The sequence below is a fragment of the Pinus tabuliformis genome, chromosome 6 (genome assembly GCF_031772625.1).
Source record: "Pinus tabuliformis cultivar Carrire ecotype Pingquan chromosome 6, CPIR1, whole genome shotgun sequence".
Lineage (NCBI taxonomy): Eukaryota > Viridiplantae > Streptophyta > Pinopsida > Pinales > Pinaceae > Pinus > Pinus tabuliformis.
In genome coordinates, this window is record NC_142292.1 from 346,242,229 (window position 1) to 346,266,134 (window position 23,906).

Here is a 23,906-nt window from a genome sequence, read left to right on the forward strand (position 1 = left end):
GTTAATTCAAGATCGATGTTCGATTTGGGAAATGAATCTCAACCAATTTATACAAAAATACAAAACATTTTTTTGTTACAAAATCAAAAAAACATGGGGTGTAATCCTACAATTAACTAAAGCTATCCTATCGGTAAATGTAAATATTTTGGGCATTTATTCGGCAAATCAATGCGTAATTAAGACATTATTTGTTATGAAACCAGCTCACAAAAAGATAGAAAAGATAGTTGAACGCCTTAGAATTCACCCTCTTCGAGGGGGAAACCTCCTTTACATTACACAAATGAACAATTCTTGGATGATTCAAATGACAAAACCTCCTTTCTATATATAGGAGTCTAAGGAGTCACAATATAACCCAGCCAACCTAACAATAATAATATAAAGCCACAAAAATAATAATAGAGGAATTCTATGGGGCACAGTAATAAAAATATGGGGACAATAGGGGCACAACAATATTAACAAGGGATACAACTACAATAGTAATGGGGTAATCACTAGTATTTTAGGGACCTAACATGCCCCTCTCCTTCAAAAAAATGTTGTCCTCAAAACTTGAGTAGTTTTGGATGTTTCTGTATAAAATTCTCATCCTCCCATGTGGAATCTTCAGCGGATAAGTTCTTCCACTTGATGAGATACTCCAAAATTGATTGATTTCGTAGCTGTCGAGTTCTTGTTTCTGTGACTGTTTCCGGTTCTAATATAATTTTTCCTTCCTCGTCAATTTTTGGCAATATTGTTTGAACTGGGAGCTTGTTGCCTATAACCTTCTTTAAACATGAAACATGGAAAATTGGGTGCACTCGAGAAGCTGCAGGAAGCTCCAATTTGTATGCCATCGTACCAATCTTTTGCAACACCTTGTACAGACCATAATACTTTGGTGATAATTTATTATCCTTCTTAGCTTGCTTGAGGGACATTTGTTTATATGGTTGTAGCCGTAGGAATACCCAATCACCTACATCAAAACTTCTTTCGCTGCGATGTTGATCTACCTGTTGTTTCATTCTATTCTGTGTCAACACGAGGTTATCCTTTAAGAATTGGAGGACTTATTGTTGATATTCGGTGTGATGTTCCACTGCTTAAACCTTATAATTTTCTCTTAAATATGATGTGATGGATGGTGGCTGATATCCATAAAGTGCCATAAATGGGGTCATTTTTGTTGTTGTATGGAAGGAAGTGTTATACCACCATTCAGCCAGAGGCAACCATTTGACCCATTGTGTCTGTTTATCAGATACAAAGCAACGAAGATATACTTCGGAACATTTGTTTACTATCTCAGTTTGCCCACCAGATTGAGGATGATAAGATAAGCTATGAGCTAACTGAGTACCAAGACAAGAAAATAATTCTATCCAAAAATTTCCAGTGAAAATGGGATCTCTTGTCACTTACAATAATCTTTGGACTTCCATGTAGCTTTTGAATTGTTTCCATAAATGCAGTAGAAACTGTATTGGCTTTAAATGGATGTGATAATGCACAAAAGTGTGCATACTTGGTAAGTCTATTAACTACCACCATGATGACACTCTTTCCCTCAAACTTGGGTAAACCTGTGATGAAATCCATTGAAACCTCCTCCCAACGTTGGCTTGGAATGGATAAAGGTTGTAATAGACCCAGGGTCTTAATTGTTTTCACTCATTTTGTTGGCAAACCAAACATTCTGCCACAAACTTTTGAATATCTGATTTAAGGCCATCCCAAAAAAATTCCTTCTTAACCCTGTGGTAAGTTTTTAAAAATCCTGAGTGCCCTCCTAAGGGAGAAGTGTGCAATTCCATAAGAATCTTTTGTTTGAGTTGGGAATTCGTACAAAGGTATAAGTGATCTTTGTACCATAACGAATCATTTTTCCAACTAAATGTATCAGATGTACTAGAATCTTGTTGTAACTTTCGAATAAGTGCCCACACTTCTTCATCATTCTTCCATTCCTCCCTTGCTTCGTTTATCCAATCTGGTTGGATAATAAATGGCGCACAATAATGCTTCCACATCCTTGTCCTTTCTTAAGAGTGCATCTACCACCACATTTTGCTTCCCTTTTTTGTAGATGATTTCAAAGTCATAACCCAACATCTTTGTGACCCACTTTTGTTGCTCTTCAGAGGATAATCTTTGTTCTAAAAAGTATTTAAGGCTATCATGATCCGTTTTTACCTTGAAGTGTCTTCCCATTAGGCAGGGTCGCCATTTCTTAAGTGCATGTAGTATTGCCGACATTTCCTTCTCATAAATAGCTTTGTGTAAAAACTTTCCCTTGATTGGACAACTTTCAAAAGCAATGGGTCTTTCATCTTGCATTAAAACAACACCAATTCCATTTCCTGAAGCGTCACATTCCACAATAAAGGTTTTTGTGAAGTCTAGTGTAGCTAAGACCAGTGCTTAGCACAATGCCTCTTTAAGATGTTCGAAGGCCTTTGTTGCTTCTGGAGTCCATGAAAACGCATCTTTCTTCAATAATGTTGTTAGAGGTGCTGCTATTCTCCCATAATTCTTAACAAACTTGCGATATTACCTTGTCAACGCGAGAAATCCTCGCAGATGCTTTATGGATGTGGGGATTTTCCATTCCTTAATGGCTTTAATTTTGCTAGGGTCTACCTTAACTCCTTCACGAGATACAATATGACCCAGATATTCCACCTCTTGTACTCCAAAGAAAAAATTGGATCTTTTTGCATATAATTGTTTCTCCTCCAATAGTTGTAGCACTCTCTCAACATGTTCAACATGATCCTTCCAAGACTTGTTGTAGATTAGTATATCATCAAAAAATACTAACACAAATTTTCTAAGGAATGGTTTGAAAATGGAATTCATCAAACATTGAAATGTAGAAGGTTCATTGGTAAGGCCAAAAGGCATGACCAAAAATTCGTAATGACCCTCATAAGTTCTAAATACTATTTTGGAATGTCTTCAGTCTTCATTCTGATTTGATGATATCCTAAACGAAGATCCAACTTGGTGACGTAAATTGATCCATGCAATTCATCAATTAATTCATCAATGACATGAATGGGAAACTTATCTTTAATAGTGAGCTTGTTGAGCTCCCTATAATCCGAACACATGTGCCATGATCCATCCTTCTTGTGCACCAATACTACTAGAGCAGAGAAAGAACTTTGACTAGGTTGAATTATACCAGCCTCTAGCATTTTTGCAACCATACATTCAATTTCACTCTTTTGGGCATAGGGATATCTGTACGGCCTGATGTTTGGAGGAACACATCCTAGAATCAGATGAATAGCATGATCATGATCATGAATAGGTGGGAGACCTTTGGGAGTCTCAAATACCTTGGAATGATTGTCCAAGACTTTTTGGAGATCTGGAGAAATAGATGATTCCGATGTGGAAACATCTAGCGAACATAATTGTGCAATTACACCTCTTTGTTGCTTTTTTAGAAGCTTTGTCATACCGTTAGAGCTGATTATCTTTCCTGGTTTTCGTGTAATACCCCTTAATTCAACTTCCTTTCCTTTCGCAGAAAATTTCATGAAAAGTTCTTGAAAATTAAAAGCTATTGTACCTAAGGATTGTAGCCATTGGACTCCTAGTACAACATCAGCACCTCCCATTGGAATGGAAAGCATTGGGCTAGTCAATACATATTCTCCCATGGAAAGCTTGATATTATGGCACTTTCTAGAGCAATTTATGGTTCCTCCATTTAAAATCATCACTTGACACTCTGGTGTTGGATATAGGAAGCAATTCAATTCTTTTGCTATCTTACAATCAATAAAATTGTGGGTACTTCCTGAATCAATCAACACTATTACCTTTTTCTTCTTGATTTGTCCTTCTATCTTGATGGTTTGAGGAGTGGTAATTCCAGCCAATGCATTACAAGATATGGTTGGATTCATTTCTTATTTATCTAGGCTTTGTTCCTGGAGTATATCCTCTTCTTTTGACCTTTCTTGCTCCTTTTCTTCTTCCTCTTCACACTTTACGTAGAATAATTTCTTCTCAGCACACTTATGACCTTTAGTGTATTTGCTATCACAACTGTAACAAAGCCCTTTTGCTCTCTTTCTTCCAATTTTTGTGGTGTCAACCTTATAGGTTGTGGAAGACTAGGGGCAACAACACTTCCATCTTTATAGTTTTGAGTGGTATGCTTCCTAGTTTCCATAATTTTGCTTTCCATTTTTCTTGCTAACTTGAATGCCTTCTCTAATGAATTAGGTTCCCAAAGGCAAACATCATCTTGGATATTATCCTTTAAAGTCCCTATGAACACATCAATCCTATGCTCCTCTGGAATATTTTTTACCCTTATGTTCAATTTTTGGAACTCCTCAATGTGCTCCATTATTGAACCCTTTTGTTTGAGACTTATCAATTGGCTAAAAAAAGTGTTGCTTTTTGTATCCTCATAATGTGCTGTCAATTCTTTCGTAAAAATTTCCCAAGTGATAATTTGTTTACGAGAGCAAAGCCATTGATACCATACAAACTGATTTGGTTCCAAATATAAAGTTGCAATACGTACCTTTTGTGTGTTTTGCACATTATTAAGATCTAAAAATTGCTCCATCTGTAATATCCATGTTGCGAGATCCTTGCCATCAAACTTCCTCATATCAATTTTTGAAATATGGTGGGTCTTTGATCCAACATTAGAGTCTATGAAATCATGATTAACATTTATTTTGTTATCATCATGAGTTTCCTTTACTACCCTTTCACCATTAGAAAGCATTTCTTGTAGAAACTTTGTTAAATCTGTCTTCAAATCTTCCATGCCTATCTTCAAATCTTCCATGTCTGTCTTCAAATCTATCTTCAAATCGTCCATCTGAGCTTCCACGTCATTCATCTTAGCTTCTACGCCTTTCTTTAAACAATCCATCTTAGCTTTTACGCCTTTCTTTAAACCATCCATCTTAGCTTCTACATCTTTCTTTAAACCATCCATCTTAGATTCTGTTCTTTTTTGTGCAAGTGACACTTGTTGCGATTGGTCTTGTAATTTTGATATATCATGTTGCATTTCTTCCTCTTCTTCATGAGTCATGCTAGAGCTTTCAGTTTGCTTACTAGGTGTTTGCATTTTCTTTCCTCTAGGCATCAATTATTGATAATAATGCTTTACTATGCCATTTGAATTCCTTCAAACTAATTTTTCAAACCAAGCTTATGCAAAAATTAAAAGAAACTACACACCTTTTTTCACTTTGTAGGAGCTTGATATTGAATCTGATGTATCTTTGTAATTTCAAAGCATCCAGTTTTGAAATTGCGATCTGCGGTATCCCTCTGTGTCCTCTTTCCAATGCCACCAGTCTGATCCAAAGTGGGTTCTCCAGGGAAGAGTTATGCCAAATCTCCCACAGTGACCTGATTATAGACTAGTTCAGTAGAGCGAACTTGTACGACGTGCCACGAGTCACTGTTTCGACCTTTGGCTCTGAAAAATCTATACAAGAAACTATATTCCGTCCTCTTTCTTTACCTTCTTACGAAATTTCAATCTAATGCTCAGAGAGAAATTTATGACGATTTTCCCTAGGTCACCTGTTTGGAATGTAATTCAGGAGACTGCAAAAAGACCAACTTCCTTAGATCATATCTCCGCAAATATAGTGCAAAAAACTCTAAAATTCGGATCCGAGGTTTAGTGCGATTTCGTCTCAAATGGATTTTTTTTTTAGCTTCTGAAAAGTCGCAGGAAAAAAATTTATACCTAAAATTCCATGATGACCTATTTGGAGCAGCGAAACCCTAGAATCCAATGCTCTGATACCAAATGTTATGAAACCAGCTCACAAAAAGATAGAAAAGATAGTTGAACGCCTTAGAATTCACCCTCTTCGAGGGGGCAACCTCTTTTACATTACACAAATGAACAATTCTTGGATGATTCAAATGAAAAAACCTCCTTTCTATATATAGGAGTCTAAGGAGTCACAATATAACCCAGCCGACGTAACAATAATAATATAAAGCCACAAAAATAACAATAGAGGAATTCTATGGGGCATAGTAATAACAATATGGGGACAATAGGGGCACAATAATATTAACAAGGGATACAACTACAATAGTAATGGGGTAATCACTAGTATTTTAGGGACCTAACATTATTCGAGTGCTTAATAGAATTTAATATATTGGCTTGTTTCACTACTAGCTGATGTTTTAGTTTGACTATATTTGTGCTCAATATTTATGTGCTTATTTTGATGTTTCTTTTGCACCATTATTACTATTTATTTAAAAAATTTAACAAAATAGAATCAATGAATCTTTGTATTCATGTTTCCCGAATACTAAGTGCATTAGTGATTTCACATTTGTGAATTGAACATTTATTGTCCAATATTAAATGAATTTTGTTTTTAATATATGTGAGGAAGAAGTGTTATGTGAGAGAATGGGTATGTGGAGCAAGAAACACAAAATTTATCCTACGATGTTTCGCACTTTAGCATACATTCCCCCTCCACATATTTCTTCCACAAACTTTGCCTCCACATAATATGACACGTTAATCAATTAATTAGAAGTTTTGGTTTATTAAAGTTTGGGGCATGAAACATTTGGTTTATGTGTATATCAAATGTGAAATAAGTGTGGGTGATTTACTATCCATGTGAACCAATTTTGTAACTTGACTCCATAGGGTAGACAACATTTAAATTTTTGGTATGCAGAACAAAGGAGCTCATTCTACATCTATGCATGCATTCTGCTTCGACACATTTCTTCCACACATTGCAAAACGTAAATTTTAACAAGAAGCTACATGAGTACTTTAATTTTCTATTGGTTCACATTTGGCTAAAAATTAGCATTTAAAACTAATTTCAGTTTGTTTGAATTTTTTAATTTTTAATATAGATTTTAAAATTTTAGTGTGTGGAGTAAATGATGTACAAAAGAGGTGGATGTGCGTGATAACCTTTATTCTCCTGTTTCTGTACCTCCACATACATTTCCCCTGTGCACATTGTAAAAACTCAATTTTCACGTTTTTTAGCATACATATTTTGACATTCCAAAACAAACTCTTAGAAAAATGTCACATAAAATCAACCAACCTCTCGTGGTGTGTTGTAGCTCCCAGAGACAGCCTTGGATTTCTTACAAGACCAGTGCCTGGGCACATCTAGATTTTGAGTGTCTCAAATGATTCTCAGTAAAATGGAGACCTCACATATATTTTACATATATATGGATAAAGGTTTGGTTAATTCATCCAAAGGTATAAGACATTTATTTCTAGTACTTCTTCAAATATGCAGTTCACAGAAATATATGCATAAAAGAGTGGAGGTTGAGTAGTTCAAGGACTTACATTTTAGTAAGATTTTGTAGAGAAAATGGCAGAGGATAAGGAGAAAGATAAAATCATCACATAGAGCTTAAAGAATCAAGAATTCTACACTTAACACACACACCTTGAGGCATTACTTATTTGAGTTACAGGTAGATGTAATGAATAAAAGAGGGATGGAATGCTATGATTCAAGTAATGCATATTTAAATATATAATTTCAATAATCCATACAGGCACATGCATTAACAATGTCGATACAAATGAATCTGTGAGAAACTTACAGGCACATGCACTAACATATCGATACAAATGAATCTATGAGGAAATTTGAAATATTTCTAGTAGCTATGATTGCATGAATTCAGAGAAGAAATATGAACATAATGGGTTTTAATAGAGGGATAACATATTGTAATACTTGAAGGGGGAATCACCACCTTTTACTTGATATTTTAAAAGACCTGTAATATAAAATTATACAGTTTGAAAATAGCATGTAGATTTTTCCTTAGAACTTATGAAACTTTGTGAAGTGTTTTTTTCCCCTATTTATCTAAAGAGGGAAGTGTAGAACATTGATTATAGCAAAATATCTTCAATCGAGTCTCAGTTGTCAGATTGACTAGATGTATTGGCTAGGGATGGCGTTGTGGCCCAAAAAACATTACATAATTAATTTCCTCATTGAAGGGAGGCACATTATAGGACAAAAAATAAGTAAACAATCATACGGAAATGTAAATGAAATATCTTCATGCCCATCCCTATGATCACCTATGCTTTGGGTTACAGTTCGCTCTTTGTATGGCCTCCTGTGTTGCTCAACTGACTCCCGCCATTCCAACCTTTACTACTTGAAACATTTATCCTTTAAAACTGGGAGTGGGCATCTTTAGTTTCATGCCACGATACTGGAGGAGAGGACCACTGGGCAGTACGTCATCTTCCCTTTGTATGGGGCACCATGCCAGATAATTAAATCCTCCAGAGCTATAAAATCCTTTTTTTTTACTCCCATCGGCGTCAACCTTGGTTCTGTGTCACAATGGGCCTTTCTGGATCATCCTATGTTGGGTTTGAATGCACCACCTATTTTCTTAAAAGCCACAGCTACCAACCCATCATGCCTTTAAAGTATTGCACTACACTATCGGTGCCTTGATATGCGTGGTGATGTGCTTATAGTGTGATATGGAGGACTTCCAGTGCTAGCCCCTATCACTAAAACATTTTCAAACATGTGAATCTCAATCCCCTTTAGGCCCCCTTTACTTCTGCCCCTTTCTGTAATTTTCTTCATATGAATGGGGGCTTGAACCATGTGCTTAGCCTAAAGGTTCTAGAGCCTCTAAAAGGCTCCTATCTGAAGGCATTTTTCCTTTAATACATGAAATCACACACTTCAACGATTTTTGATGTTTTTCATTGATACTTCCTCTTGACCCCTGCGATCGTCAATTTGCGAGGTCGGGCCACTGCAGGAATCACAAATAGTGTTGGTCGACATTCCAGATGTGAAACCCTCATGAGATATAATGCATAAAATATTGCGTCCAAGAGGATCTTCGCATATCTCAATCGCAAGTCGAAGCAGACTTTGGTGGAGGAGGCACCTTGCCTTGTGCGATCGTCAATCGTCGATTTGCGATGGGTGACGTCATCACTGCCATGTGTCACCCTGTGAGTGGCGACACGTGTCACCTAGAAATGCCCCCATAGGACCCCTGAAAAATCCAAATCTGCGTACCACGTGTCCTTAGTACTATTTCATCATCTTCGTACTGCCACGTCATGCTGATGTTAGCTGCCCTATGGATTCTTAGGACCAATAGGATTCTACCATGTGGCCCCTAGAGGAGAGAGAAAAGGGCCCATCCGCCCTTGGTTTTTTCATGAATTCCTTTGTTAAATAAAATTAGCCCCTCCCAACACTTTAACACTCAAGCCAAAATTATTGGTGATTTTGTGCTATCAGCCTATTTTGCCCTTGCAATTCCTTAAGGATGGCCCATTGGGCCCGCCGATCGTCGATTTTCTGATATTATGGGGTTCGATATCACGGAACTGCAGGATGTGATATGCGGGTCTTGCAGGATGCAATACTGTGGGATGTAGGATTGCAAGATGTAGGATGTGATATTGTGAGATTGCGGGATTTGGGACTTGCCGAATGTAGGACTGCGAGATTATGGGATGCAAGATTGCCCACCGCCGATCGTCGATATGCGGGATTGTTCTGCCTCAGACCCGCTGATAGCCGATATCTGATATCGGTGATCGGTTGATCATTGATTTCGCTATGCCCTCCCCCATTGCCACTTCAGAAAAATGTCGATTTACGATTGCGATGAGCTCCCAGACCTCCGATATGCTTTTCTCCTTCCCCTTTGAAAGAAAAAGAACCTCTAAACTTTAACAGGCCATATATTCTGACCCATAAGTCTATTTTCAAACTTCCATATACCATTGGAAAACTCGTTCCGAGCACTATGAAATGGAGAGGGTCTGATTTGGGTGTGAGTGCTTATGTGGCCAAGAATATGGCTTTAAAATTCACTTCTATTTGGAAACTTTGATCAACTGAAACTCATAATGCAGCGAGTGACAACATGGTGCAAATCACTGCATATTTAAAAACTAATTAATGCTTAATCCTAGTGTAAATAGGACATCATTTGAATGCTTAATAAAATTTACTCTGAAGCATTGTGTAATGTTCACTAGTTCTAAAATAATCAAGAAGGTGTAAAGGGATTTGTAGTTAGTATTTGTTGTAGTAAATTGAAACAATGTGAGGAAGAAGGATATGTGTGGGATAACCCTTATTCCCCCACATCCACACCTCTGCACAGGTTCTCCCTCTGTGCACTTCTTCTACGCACTCTAAAACATCAATTTTCATAGTATTTGACACATATTTTCTCATTTGAAGGAAAAGTTTTGGTGAAATGTCACATAAGATCAATTAGCTTCCCATGTTGCGAAGTAGCGTATATTAAAAAAAAAATTGCTTGATACTATGATTAACTAAATTCATAAATTTAAAACTAATTTTAAATTGGCATTGTAAAACTAGTTTCGCAACTTAACTTTGTAGGATGGAAAACTTTTAAATTTTTAGTGTACAGAATAAGGGATCAATAGAGGAGGCATAATGTGTAGGAGATACTTTATCCATCTACTTTCAAACATCCGTGCACATTCCCCCTTTGCACACTTTTTTTGAACATTGCAAAATGGTTAATTTTCACATTATTTGATACACATATTTTAACATTCTACAACAACTCAACCAACCTCTTGCGATGAAAATCACCGCATATTAAAAAAATGATTAATGCTTTAATCGTATAATTAACAAAATCTCTCTTTCTAGTAAATATAAGTCCATTCGGGATTTGTTTGGAAAATTGACGTGTAGTCATGACATCATTCAAGTGCTTAGCAACATTTACTCTTAGCAGATTGAAATGATGTGGAGAAGATGGGTATGTGCGAGAGAACCTTTTTCCCCCCACATCTCCACACAAATTCCCCCTCTGCACACTTCTTCACATTGCAAAATGAAATTTTCACGTTATTTGATACACATATTTTCCCATTCTGTGGCAATGTTTTGATGAAATGTAACATAAGCTCAATTGAATTCTTTTGCCGAAGACTAGAACATATTAAAAAATTAATTAAGGCTTAATGTTACAATTAACCAAATCTCTCTTGTCCATAAATGTAAGTATTTTGGGCATTTGTTTAGTTAATTTAGGCGTAATTAGGACATCGTTCGAGTGCTTAATAGCATATACTTCGATAACTTGCTTCATTAGTAGCTAATGTTTTACTTTGACTAGATTTTTGTCAAATATTAACATGTTTATTTTGATGTTTCCTTAACACACACTCCAACTTCCGCACATCTATACGCATTTCCTTCTTCGTATGCTTGTTCCATTCATTTTTACTTTGCGCACTGCTTCTTTCCTAAACACTCTACTCCAAACGATTGCTTTATGGCATATGTCTTTTTTCGCACAATATGGTACTCATTGCTACCAAATGTTTCTACGTTACCTATTTTCATTACAAATGATTTCATGAAATAATATTAATCATTGTTTAATGCCTTTTTACAATTTAATAATTAGGTTTGGAACTTCATGCTTTTCATCCATATGCTATGTTTCTTTTGCATGTTTTCAATTGCATGGAGTATACAAAAAAAAAATTGTGGCTACATTTTCAAATCCTATAATTGGTAAAACAAAGTTAGCAGACACTTTATCTCCGCACATAGTCACATGCCTTGATTCTTCCATCACACAATTAATAAGTTCCTCTAATTATATAATTATGATGAAATTGCAACTCTATGTTTGTGTTACATGTATGTAACTCATAATATGCATTACTTTTTTCCAACATATAAAATGTTTCAATTTTTTATGAATCTTGGGTTTTCATTTATGAAAAAATATTACATTGTCAAGAATACTTTGACAAAATCTTACTAGCCTCACTCTTACCAGATTTATTGGACTATAGGTAATTAACAAAAAAACATTACAAATTACCAAAAATTGTTTCATTGTCCAAAAAAAAAAGGAAAATAGAACTAAAAAACTTTTAGGATCAGTACACAACCAGGAGCCATTAATTATCAGGAATAGTTATCAAATAAGATTCTCTGGTCCTGAACCAAGTGACGATGCAGGTTGAAACACATAGTGTACATGTTTCACCATCTGATCCAAAATACCTTCAAATCGGTCTAGGTTTTCCTATAAACATCACTGACTACTTTGTATACTCGATAACTTGTCTTGCATTTGCCAGTAATTAAGTTGGAGATCATGCATGAATGAGATGATCATATTCCAGTCATCATGTTTATCTCTTACGATTTGTTTAAGAATCATATTGAGATATGAGGTAAATTTTTAAGCCCTCAAACAACTCGATTGCACTACTTTTTTCACGTTGCTAACTCATGCACTTGCCAAAAAGTGTAAACCATCTTCCTAAACCTTTGTTCATATGTACACAACCTTAGTAAACAGAAATATCATATTAACTCCTTTACTTTACACATATTTACGTGTTTCTTGGAAGAAAATTTAGAGTTGTCATCACCCCATTTTCTAATTTATTACATTTAATTATTGCTAGCTTTAAGTATTAAATAAACTACAATCACAATCAATTACCTATTTTTGTATTGCATTACAGATGATTCTCAGCTTCTTCATTGTCCTTGTTCACAACAAGACAATAATTAAGTAGATAAGACAAAGAATACCATAAATTCTCTTGCCATAAAGAGTACATCTATAAGCTATGAGTTCTCAAGGATGTCAATTGAACTTGTTGCTTCATTCCTTCTGTGTACTGAATTTTTCCTTTGATCTCATAAATATTATGGGTTTACTCAATAATGTATATTGTGTCATGTTTTTTTTTGCAGTGTTGAAATAAGAATACTTAAGATTCATCTTCAATTTCATTTCTAGATTCTGAACGAGGGTCCATATTTCATTGGCTTGTGTTCTCTCATTCATTCTAACCTAGAAAACCTTTAGACAAGAGGAACTTGTTATAATTTCTTCTTACTGTAAACAACGTAACAATGTGATAACCTTGTAGCCCAAAGAAACAAAAAGAATTAGCAAAATTCAATATGATTTCATTCACTTAAGCTCTAAATATATGATGATTTCACCATTACTCTCGTATGAATGCTTATGATTTCGATAATAGTTTCCATTAAGATTTGAAAAGATGATTGTTATTCATATGATTAAGCCTTAATAAATTTTTTAATATCCGTTAATCCACACTGCAGGAAGTTGATATGTGAAAAGGGGTAATGTATGTGAAGATATGTCAATGAGGGGGAAATGTTCTCTTGCACATATCCCTTTTTCACACATCCTTCCAATTTGATAGGATAAAAATTGCTGCAAAGCAATGTACACATTCTTGATTTGTTTACAACTAGTAAATATCATTGAGAACAAAAATGATGTCCTAATTATGCGTCGATTCGCTAAATGTATTTCAAAAATACTATTTTATGATATAGATGGATATGAACTTCTTGATTTGTTTACCACCAATAATCATTACACAATGCCTTAGAGTAAATGTTATTAAGCATTCGAATGATGTCTTGATTACACATTAATTCACCAAATAAATATCAAAAAGACTTATGTTTACTGGGACATGAGTTAATGTTAATCATAGGATTAATCCTTAATTATTATTTTAATATGTTATCAAGCACTTGAATGATGTCTTGATTACGTATCGATTTGCCAAATAAATGTCGAATAGACTTACATTTACTAGCAATGAAGCTTTTGTTAATTGTAAGATTAAGTCTTAATTAATTTTTTATATATGATAATCCATGTTGGGGAAGGTTGCTTGAATCTATGTAACATTTCTCCAAAACTTTGTTGGAAAATGGGGAAATGTGTTAAAGAAGTGTACAGAGGGGGTATGCATATCATTTCAATCTGCTATAGTGGATACTGACTGCGGATCCTTGTGCATCTTCTCAATTTGTTTACAAGCGGTAAATATTATTAAGCACTCGAACGATGTGTTGATTACGCATCAATTTTATGAATAAATTTCAGAAAGACTATTTTATAATATGGATGGATACAATATTCTTGATAGGTTTATAACAAGTAATCATTACATAATGCATCAGAATAAATGTTATTAAGCACTCGTGATTGCCTGATTGCACATTGATTCACTGAATAGATGTTAATAGTATGAAAAGCCATAATTATTTTTTGAATACTAGGTGACAAATCCTTTACACCACCATCAATATCTGTCAATATAGTTTCCTACACGTTTGCAAGAATTTATCTTGGCACAAATTTTCCATATATAGCCACCCTGCACACTTGTCCTTTCTCACACATTTTGGTACTCAATATGCTTTCAATAGTTAATATGCCACCTGTTGTCATTTCAAATATTTAATGGTATAATATTTAGTCAAAGTACATGGATTATTACTCTGATTGCAAGGATTAACACTAATGTTTTGTTACGACAGTAAATCACTCTCGTTATAAAAAGAAAAACATTTATGTTACACATCAATTTGTCACCATGAAACTTGATCACTTTATGGGTATTTTTACCATCCATGAACATGTTTGATTGAACTCCCTTGGAAGTTAAACAACCAAAAATATTTTGAAGAAGATGGGAAATTTGGGAAAAATAATTGTCACACCTTGTCAAGTAGCACCTGTGCTGATTTTCCTAGATATTCCCATGCATTCACTGGAAAACTCTGAGAATAGCATTGAACTGCACTATGTCTACCACTATAGACCATGCAGGTGAATCAAAGAAAGTAAAAATAAAAAGTACATTCTAGAAACATAATTGGTCAAATATTTCCCAACTAAAAGATTCTAGGTGATGACTATTCGAGCTATAAGCCTCGGATGATGCATCTTAATCCCTTCCTCAAGGAAAAATAATCCCTCAATTAGGGGATCTCGCCCTCCTCTTTTGGATTTGAAACTTCTTCCTCTTGGCCTATAAAATGACTAGAGGGTAGAGGGATTAAGGGGGTCAAAACTCAAAGAAGATAAATGTGTTCTGTTAGTTTGAGATTGGAAAGATTATCATCTAAGGAGGAGATTGAAGGAATTTAGGAGGAACCTCACAGCATTAAGGCGAAGGTTGTAAGGCTCTTCTTTATCTTTAATTAATACAAATGAATGCTTTTCCCCATTTAATTGTCTTATTGGAATGATGAATGGTTTATACTTGCTTAAAGTGTTTACTAAGGAAAATTCAATTCCTAATCTCCTTTATCGTTAGGTTATTTTTTTTTTGGATTATTATATCGCATATGATTTTGATCCTTTCCTTGTTTATGGTTGCAGACCTTATCAAGCATTGGGGAACTGCATCAAGTCACAACAAGGGATCTTCATTGAGCATTTTGTGAAATGGGTAAAAGGCTCATCCATTGGCTTTAAACTTATAATTCAAACAAGTCCAACTTAGGGAAAGTGTTTGTTCAATTATCTGCTTGTTTCTAATTTCTGTCAAGGATCTAGGGAGATTTCTCTTGTCTTCAAAAAGGATTTATTTGTCTAACAAATTGGCGACCATACTAGGGAATGTCATGTTCTCTTCTATCTCCTTATTTTGTATTCTCAAAATTTTTTTGATAGCTTTATCTGAGTCTTGACAAGTTAATGATATTTCAGGTTTTTTGATTTGTTCGGATACTTTTTTATTTTTTATTTAAGTTTCTCGACCTACGTTGGTTATGTTAGAAACAGAGTGTAGATCTGCGCAGATTACCTTTAGCAACAATGTACATGTGCACTGTACTATAATGTCTACATGTGCATACTATGAGAATTTTTTGAAAAAATATATTTTCCTCTCATTAAAGTCTGAATTTTTGCTTTTTAAGGTTTCATTACATTTGTCTATGACTCTAGTCAGTCTCCGTGTGTTTGATTGAGTGTTGTGAAGGAGTTTTCTTGAGATTTGTACGTTCTCAAGGATTGAAAGGTAGGGTTTCTCAATAATTAATGTTTTGATGAGATGTGCTTCTTGTGTTGAATTGAAAACAAGAGTCATTTTTATTCTAGTACTAATGTTTAATGAGAATTACACTTTAAGCATTGATTTCATAACATTCATTCAAGCATTTTCATTTTAAGTATTTCTTTGGGTGTTTTGAATTTGAATTCCTTTGGTCATTTCTCAAATATTTGTATCAGTTCTTAGCATTTTTTTACATTTTTTTATTTTCGTTGTGTCTGAGCATTAATCACCTTTGAGTTTCATTATTTTTTATATTTGGAATTTTCACATGATTTCCTTTACTTACACTTGATTGGTTCTTTAGTTAGATTAGTGAAGGGAAATAGTCTTATTGTTCTTTCACTGATTTGGAATCATCTTCTGTTTTTATAAAGAATTCTCTTGCATATATTACATTTGCATGGTTAGAATTCTCATTTCATGAACGAAAATTGTGCATAGATTACATTTGCATAATGTTCACAAAAATTGTGCATAGATTACATTTCATAGTGTTCACAAGAATTGTGCATAGATTACAATTGAATAATGTTCACGGAAATTGTGCATAGATTACATTTGCATGGTTTTCAGGCATATTGTGCATAGATTGCATTGCGTGGTTTACAACTTGGAGCTTTGAATTGCATTGAAAAATTAGAAGTGGTACATTTTGGAGTTAATATTTTAAAGAAGAACCTATTTACTTACTCTAGCTAGAATTCATCGAAATGAAGAGATTACAAATTTCATATTTGATGTATTAGAGTTTTGAGTCAAGTCATAAAACCATTAGTTTCACGTTCATTTATCATTTGAGTAAATAACAACTTAATAACATAGCATTAATAAAATTCGTCCAGAATTTTTATTATTTTTAGGGCTCCTTCCACCTACAGTAGATTAGGTTGTAGTTCTTTGCAATAGGAAAGGAAGTAAACTTTCCAAAGCTACAAACAAACAATGGAATATTGAGTTAGGGAGAGAAATCCAATTATTTTAGTTTTTCTCTAGGAAACTCTTCGTATACATGAGTTAAGCACAAGATCATGTCAAATATGGTGAAGTGATTGTACCCACTTCATTGGCTATGATAGAGTGATTTTCACGTATTACAACGATGTCAAAAGGTACTTGGGGTCACTTGAAAGTAAACCTCCAATTAACCATGTTGAGTAACTTTCAAGGGGATTGAGCTTTGTTACTCTGCCCTTGCATGTACGTTTGATTTACGACTATCCCCCCAAGCAGAATTGTTGTAGTTGGTAAGCTTAGTGATTGTGGTACTCAACAACCCCCATTATTTCTAGATTTAGAATAGGAAATAATGGGGACCCTTTTAAATTTTTAAAAATAAATCCTTTCTTGTTTCCATAAAATAGGATATCAGTCTCTCCATATCAATATTGCAGTTTGTAACTGCTAATGGATGTGTCATTGCTACCTGCATTTTATCAAGATTAGTTCAATTTCTTGACTTTGCACAATCTACAAACCTACACAAAAATCCTTCATTCTAGATATTCAGAATCAGAGAATAAGTGGGAAACAATTCAGCATTGATATCTTTTGTATTTCTTGGCAAATGATAAATCTATGAAATGCCACACCCTTTCCTAGGGAGACATTCTACACAGATGAAATTTTTAGTAATAAGTAAACCACAGTATAATTGATGAGTAGTAGACCAACAAAAGTTTTATGCAATAGGACTCCAGAGAAACCTTGGAATGGGCACAGCTTACAATCAAGCATTTGCACATTCTTGGGAGCACAACTTATGCTAATGTTCCCAAAGAGCACAAAAACCCGACCTAGCAGATAGTGGGCACAAAGGTATCCTTTGGGGTTATGAAGACAATCAAAATCCTATTGATTGTAGGAACTTGATGATCGTAAGTTGATCATCAAGATAGGTGATATTTGATAAAAGAAATGCAGTAGCAGCAAAGCCTAGACAATATAGTGAAATCAAGAAAAATTACCCAGCAACTCAAGAAACTAGCAAACAAGAACATGTTGAAGAAGCAGAAGAAAAAGTGTAGCAAAGCAGCACAGAAGAAACTAGCAAACAGGAACATGCTGAAGAAGCAGAAGAAAAAGTCTAGCAAAGCAACACAGAAGAAAAAAAAATTGTACATGAAAATAGTTGAAGAATCTAGTTCAAAACCAAAGAATAGTGAAGTTGTAAAAATGAGAGATAGAAGCAGATACAAATGGAAGTGGAATATGCACAACTGAGAAAAAAGTGTGCTTGTACAAGAAACCATCAATTAATTTTACACATTATGATGAGGTTTGTATAACCACAGAGTTTTGAATAAGTAGGGGAGAAGGAAGAACGGTGCAAAGCTAGGTAGACTAAAATAGGTTTCACTTAGAGAAACGAAACATGGAATCGTACAGAGTTACTTGAGCCCAAAAAGGCAATTGGATGCAAAAAGTTGGACAAGAAAAAGCACAAAATCAGATGGTATAGATCAAGTACAAGACAAGATTAAAAACCGTGTTAGCTCTAGCCTATTGCATCGCAATTTGGATGGACAGTTCATCAAATAGAAGAGCATTTTTTGAAGAGATGGATAGAGGAAGATGGGTAAATGGAGCAGCAAATGAAATTCACACAACGTGGAGAAAGACCATCTCATGTGGAAATTACAGAAGGTGCCTTATGGCGTGAAGCAAGTGTCAACATGCATTGATGTATAGTTTAGAGAAATTAGATTTACATTGGAAAATTTAAATATTAGGTTAAGTTTTAATTTTTAATATTAGGTTTTATGTTTTATATTACCATAACATTAATCATATTAATAGAATTAATGACATTAAATGACCTTGATTGGCCTTCTTTTCAAATGTTGATTGCAATATAAATGATGTTTATATGATAACATCCACCACAATTACTTTAATGTGGTTTTGCTAGTTAGAATACACACAATCAATTGCTCTTAATTAAATTTTCATAACAGCTTATTTTGAAAAATAACTCATGCATTTGAGATGCATTATTAATACTAATAAATTTAAAACAATAAAAATTATATATAAATCTTAGTTATCAAAAATAAAATTTAAATAAATTGTATGTATAAGAAGAAGAGATGGATCCTCTTACCAATGAAAAAACTAAAATTCTGAAAATGTAGAAAAGAAGGAAACAAATCATGAAAAGACACCAAACTTCGCACCCTTAGTGTAGAAGGAAGGAAGACCAGAGTCTAAGGAACAGGGAGGATACAACATGGAGGATACAAATGAAAACAGGGAGGATACAACATGGAGGATACAAATGAAAACATGTTTCAGATAGCTCACACTCATATAAGGAAGTTCTAAAATTGGATGAGGAGAACCAGCTAGCTCTTGTAACAACCATTCCATCTCAAGGAGAATGGGAAAGTAGAAAAGAAGAAATGGAGGAAAGGGTAACATGTTTCTCTAAACTTTATTATTTTGGCTCTATGATCACCAGTCTTGATTGACTTGATGAATGCTTTACAGGCATCTACAACCTGTAATTTTGTTTTCATTAATAAAATTACAATTTTTCCTCGAAAAAAAAAGGTACAATCAAATATCTTGGTAAAACAACAAGTCACTGAAGCTCACTTCGAATATGATAATTGTTTTAAGAATAGTCTAACATATAATAATTGTTTTAAGAGTAGTTCAATTGTTAGAAGGTTTCGACATTTTCCTGCATATTTTCCCATTGATTTTGTCCAAAATTTAGTGAGAAATTTGTAAAATAGTAACTTTGAGCTCTCTAGTCTGCATATCCAAGTATCTCAAAGATTTTTGAGCGCACATTTTAAATAACAAAAATCACGATATTGAAAAAAAATTATCAACAAATTCCGACCAAAAACTAAAATAAACTGATTTATTTTTTATATCCACTAAAAATAACCTATTGAAAAAAAATTACAACCATCATTCTTTAAAACCATCCAAAATAATGTATATATATATATATATATATATATAGATAAATATATATAATATAAAATAACAACCATTTAAGTTAATAATTTTTTGTGAAAAAGTATTTTTCAATTTTATTATTTTTAATTAAGAAATAAAAATTATAAAAAGTGAATAAAATATATATTAATTGGTTAATTAAAAATTATTATTAATTTAAAAATTATTTTAGATATCATTGTCAAACCAAGAAGCAGAAATGCTTCAAAGCCCTTCGAAAATATCTTACACACATGTGAATGGCCAAACATATACAGAAGAATTGAAAATTATGTCATTAATCTAAATGTGGGTTATACATGAAAACTGCCAAACATATGATACACATGAATTGAAAATTTACACATTATCCTAAAAGTGGCTTCTCGTCTGCCCCACATGTATCCCCATATATTTCTGACTGCCTAATGTGCTACTTCAGTCCCGCCACTTCAGTCTGCAGTCCACGTCCTGTCACCTTTACCATCCACGGATACGATTAATTTAATACTGTGAAATATATGTCGTGTCTTAATCTTTCTGGTGCAAAATCCTTTCTACGTTTTAGCATAGTTGTTGCCATAGTAGCTGTTAAATTTGTTAAAAATATAGAATGTAATTTGACGATGGTGTGATATTTTAAAATTATTTTCTACTGCTCTTATGCGGTTTTATTTCAGAAGCAGTAAACCATCATTCAGGTAATAGAATAGAGGTAGACCATGGTCGCAAATTGCCACGACAATGAGATTTTATACAACTTGTCAATTAAAAATACACGACATAGTGGAAGGAGGCTTAGCCTCCATTCACTTTTACTGCAATCTCAGTAAATGTGATAAGTGGCGAAAAGGCGTATCCCTCGTGAAGGACGACCAACAACCACTCTGCATGCGTCATGTATAGTTTTTGGATTTGAATTATTCAAATCCAATCATGGAAGCGCGTTCATGCAGAATTAAATGCATCTTAGACCCCCTATCTTCGAAACCAGACTCAATATACTTTAACCCAGATCTGCAAAGGTCGGATCTACTGATATTACTACGGCAAAACTTGATTTCTCAACTTCTATTTTCTGAAACGTTACATCCACTGCATTCAGGTGTATTTGTTTCTTAACTGTTACACCCACTGCATTCAGGTCTATTTGTTTCTTAACTGTTACATCCACTGCATTCAGGTCTATTTGTTTCTGAACTGTTACATCCATTTCATTCATGGCTATCTGTTTGGTCTGAGAAAGTTCGTCGGTAGATGCAGGTGATACAATTAGCCTTGACTTTCTGTAAATGAAGTACACAGCAAGCTGGACCATTCCTAGAACAGAACCAATACCACTCGGCACCTGCAAAGTGAACATGAAAGAAATTGAAAAGATAATAATCATTATAAGAAGAGAATTTCTGTAATGAAAGGCTTATGATATAGGAGTTAAATTAAGGTGCAGAAGGAAATAAAGAAACTCACACCAATGAAGAGATCCCGAGTGACTACAGAGTATGCAACCCATGCTAGTGCATTTATGAAGTTGAATAGAGACAGTAAGAATGGCATGCACTCTACACTTTTAGTTCTAATCACAACTTTCTGAAAAATCATACACAAAGAAAACACAACATACATTATTCAGCAGGAGGAAGTATCATGAAGAATACTTGTATTAGAAGAATAAGACATGTATAATTGTAAACTGGTATAATATACATATATTAGAAGAATAGCATGGTAGAAGAAGAATTAACATACCAAAACAGATAATGGCGAAGCATACATGACAATAGACAAGATGACACCCACACAGCCTACTACCACCTGTCTTAAATGGTAAGTATGCAGCACAAATATGGTAATTGCAGCTTCCATGACGAAGGCCATTATCAAACCACAGCTCAGCCTTACTGTCATCACCTGGAAGAGTATTCATGACAAAATAATGAGCAGAAATTCAAATCACATTGTTGCGTATATAGAAGCATCAGTCCAACATCTGATCATTAATACCTGCAATTCTTCTGTAAACCTATATCAAAAGAGTTAAGATAGGTGGATAGACAAGTTGAGTTACCTTCTTCTTTCGGGAAGCAAAAGTGAGAAAGGACATGAGATAAAATGTTTCGAGAAGAAAGCCTGCACCATTGATGGTAAGGATCATAGTACTGTGGGGTTTAACGAATGGGCTTCCATAGAGCAGCCCAAGAGCACAGTTAAACAGTGTGAACACATACGGATACCCAGAATATTCTTGCGTAGACTTTTGCTTATATATTCCCCAAAAGGTTGCCCTGCAAACCATTTTAAATTGGTTCACTACACAACTTTTATTAATCAAATGGACTCTCTGCCAAAAGAGCTATTAACATTTAAGAAATGAAAATAAGGTACAATACTGTATACGTACATGGGAGACAAGTATAGCGCCAGTGAAGTTATATTTCCTGTTCAAGCCATACATATTTTTAGCCATGTTTTCAACATATAATTGTTGTCATCCAAACACAATAGTTTATAAAATATTAGCTCTCAATCATCCAAATTCAACTCAAAAGTCCCAATTCAATTAGGCATTGAATAATCACAAACTATGATCTATCTTTATGAATAATCACAAACTATGGTGTATCCTTATGTTTACTCTAAATTTGAAAATATTCTGGAAATAGTATATAAATGAAGTTAACTATTTGATTTTGGATTATCTTTATATTTATCAATTCATTAACTATTTGACTTTGCTTATTCCCATTATATTTCTTGAATATTCTAAATTCTTCTATAAACTTACAGGAACATAATCAATCTTACCATAAATGTAATATGTTCCGAGATATTTTATTTCACGTAGAAACAGATCAAGATACATTTTGAAAGTATCATTAAACACGAGAGTCAAAGAAGACTGGTTGATAAACTGGATATATAATATAACTGCAACCGCAAGGTGACAACCCGGTATGAAACAAACGTGACAGAATAACTAATAGTAGTAATAAGTACTGTTTAATGGAAAAAAGACTGAATTTTTTAATCTGTGGATAAGGGATATTTTTCACTCAGCTCTCCTACTGTATGAAAATGGATACATTTCACTTCTCAGAGTCCAACATTCGAGCACTTACAGCTGGTAGAGAGGACCTTAAAACTTTGATTATGATCAAAATATTACTTAGCTGCCATAGGGATCCTACCATCATAATATTATTGAGCAGCCAAACGAAAAACTCACCAATAACTCCAACGACAACCTGAGAAGACAATGCCATGTTGACCTAACAAAAACAAATATTATGAAATGATCGATCGACCAACGTTAATGGTGAAGAACTCAAACTCTCTAACCCATTTTATAGACCTTAAAGTGATCAGTGAGTGACAATGACAGTATTATCCATGGAAAATAATTGAAAAAAAAAAAAAGATTCATGAGTGGTGCTGTTGCGTCGAGCAATATTTGCATGCAGCAGCAGCTTTACACATCAGAATTATTGGATCCCAGATGATCAAACCAAGTATTGAAGCGATGTGGTTACAATTCTGTAGAATTATTTAATGCATACAATGAGGAAAACCGCATAAATGGTCAAGTTGCATACTCTTTTTTTCAGTATAAACCATCATGGACGGAAAGGGCGTTGTCACTAAGCTTAGACGAATCGGGTAGGGTGTTGTGTTACCATCAAAGCAGTTGGATTTGATACCAAGTACAGAATCCAATTGCGCCCAGTTGTCATATCGTTGAAAATGTATGTCGAAACAAAAGGAGGGATGAGTAATTTTAGGGAGGGGAAAGATGCTGTGGGATACAGGTCATGGTAACGTAGGCCATGCCTTAGGGATATCTATAAACAGGAATCATCCAAACATGCCTTCTGAAATGTAATTCAGAGTTTTGCAGGGAAACTACACAAAATTAGGTGACCCATTTTGCTCTACTGTCTCACGATAAATCGCCATGATTCCTACCACCTAAAACGTTGCCAACTTGTGACTTTTTAAGTCACGGACTGGGTTTTTTTTAGAACTG

The 23,906-nt window shown here is 34.4% G+C and overlaps 1 protein-coding gene across 2 annotated transcripts in view; it reads right to left on the bottom strand.

The window, feature by feature from the left end:
- The window catches only part of LOC149258722 (bidirectional sugar transporter SWEET1b-like), a 41,513-nt gene extending 18,326 nt beyond the window's left edge, over positions 1-23,187 (bottom strand). Inside the window, exons 1-6 of one of the 2 annotated variants that reach the window (XM_089372702.1) lie at positions 23,109-23,187; positions 22,284-22,320; positions 21,951-22,167; positions 21,632-21,793; positions 21,353-21,472; positions 20,695-21,230 (exon numbers count right to left, since the gene is read on the bottom strand). In XM_089372702.1, coding sequence (XP_089228828.1) covers positions 20,889-21,230; positions 21,353-21,472; positions 21,632-21,793; positions 21,951-22,167; positions 22,284-22,320; positions 23,109-23,145 — 915 coding nt within the window. In that variant the 5' untranslated portion in view covers positions 23,146-23,187 and the 3' untranslated portion in view covers positions 20,695-20,888. Of the gene's footprint in view, positions 1-20,694; positions 21,231-21,352; positions 21,473-21,631; positions 21,794-21,950; positions 22,168-22,283; positions 22,321-23,108 lie in introns of those variants that run through there. The other variant, XM_089372718.1, reaches the window with a different exon arrangement.
- Positions 23,188-23,906: the final 719 nt, after the last annotated feature.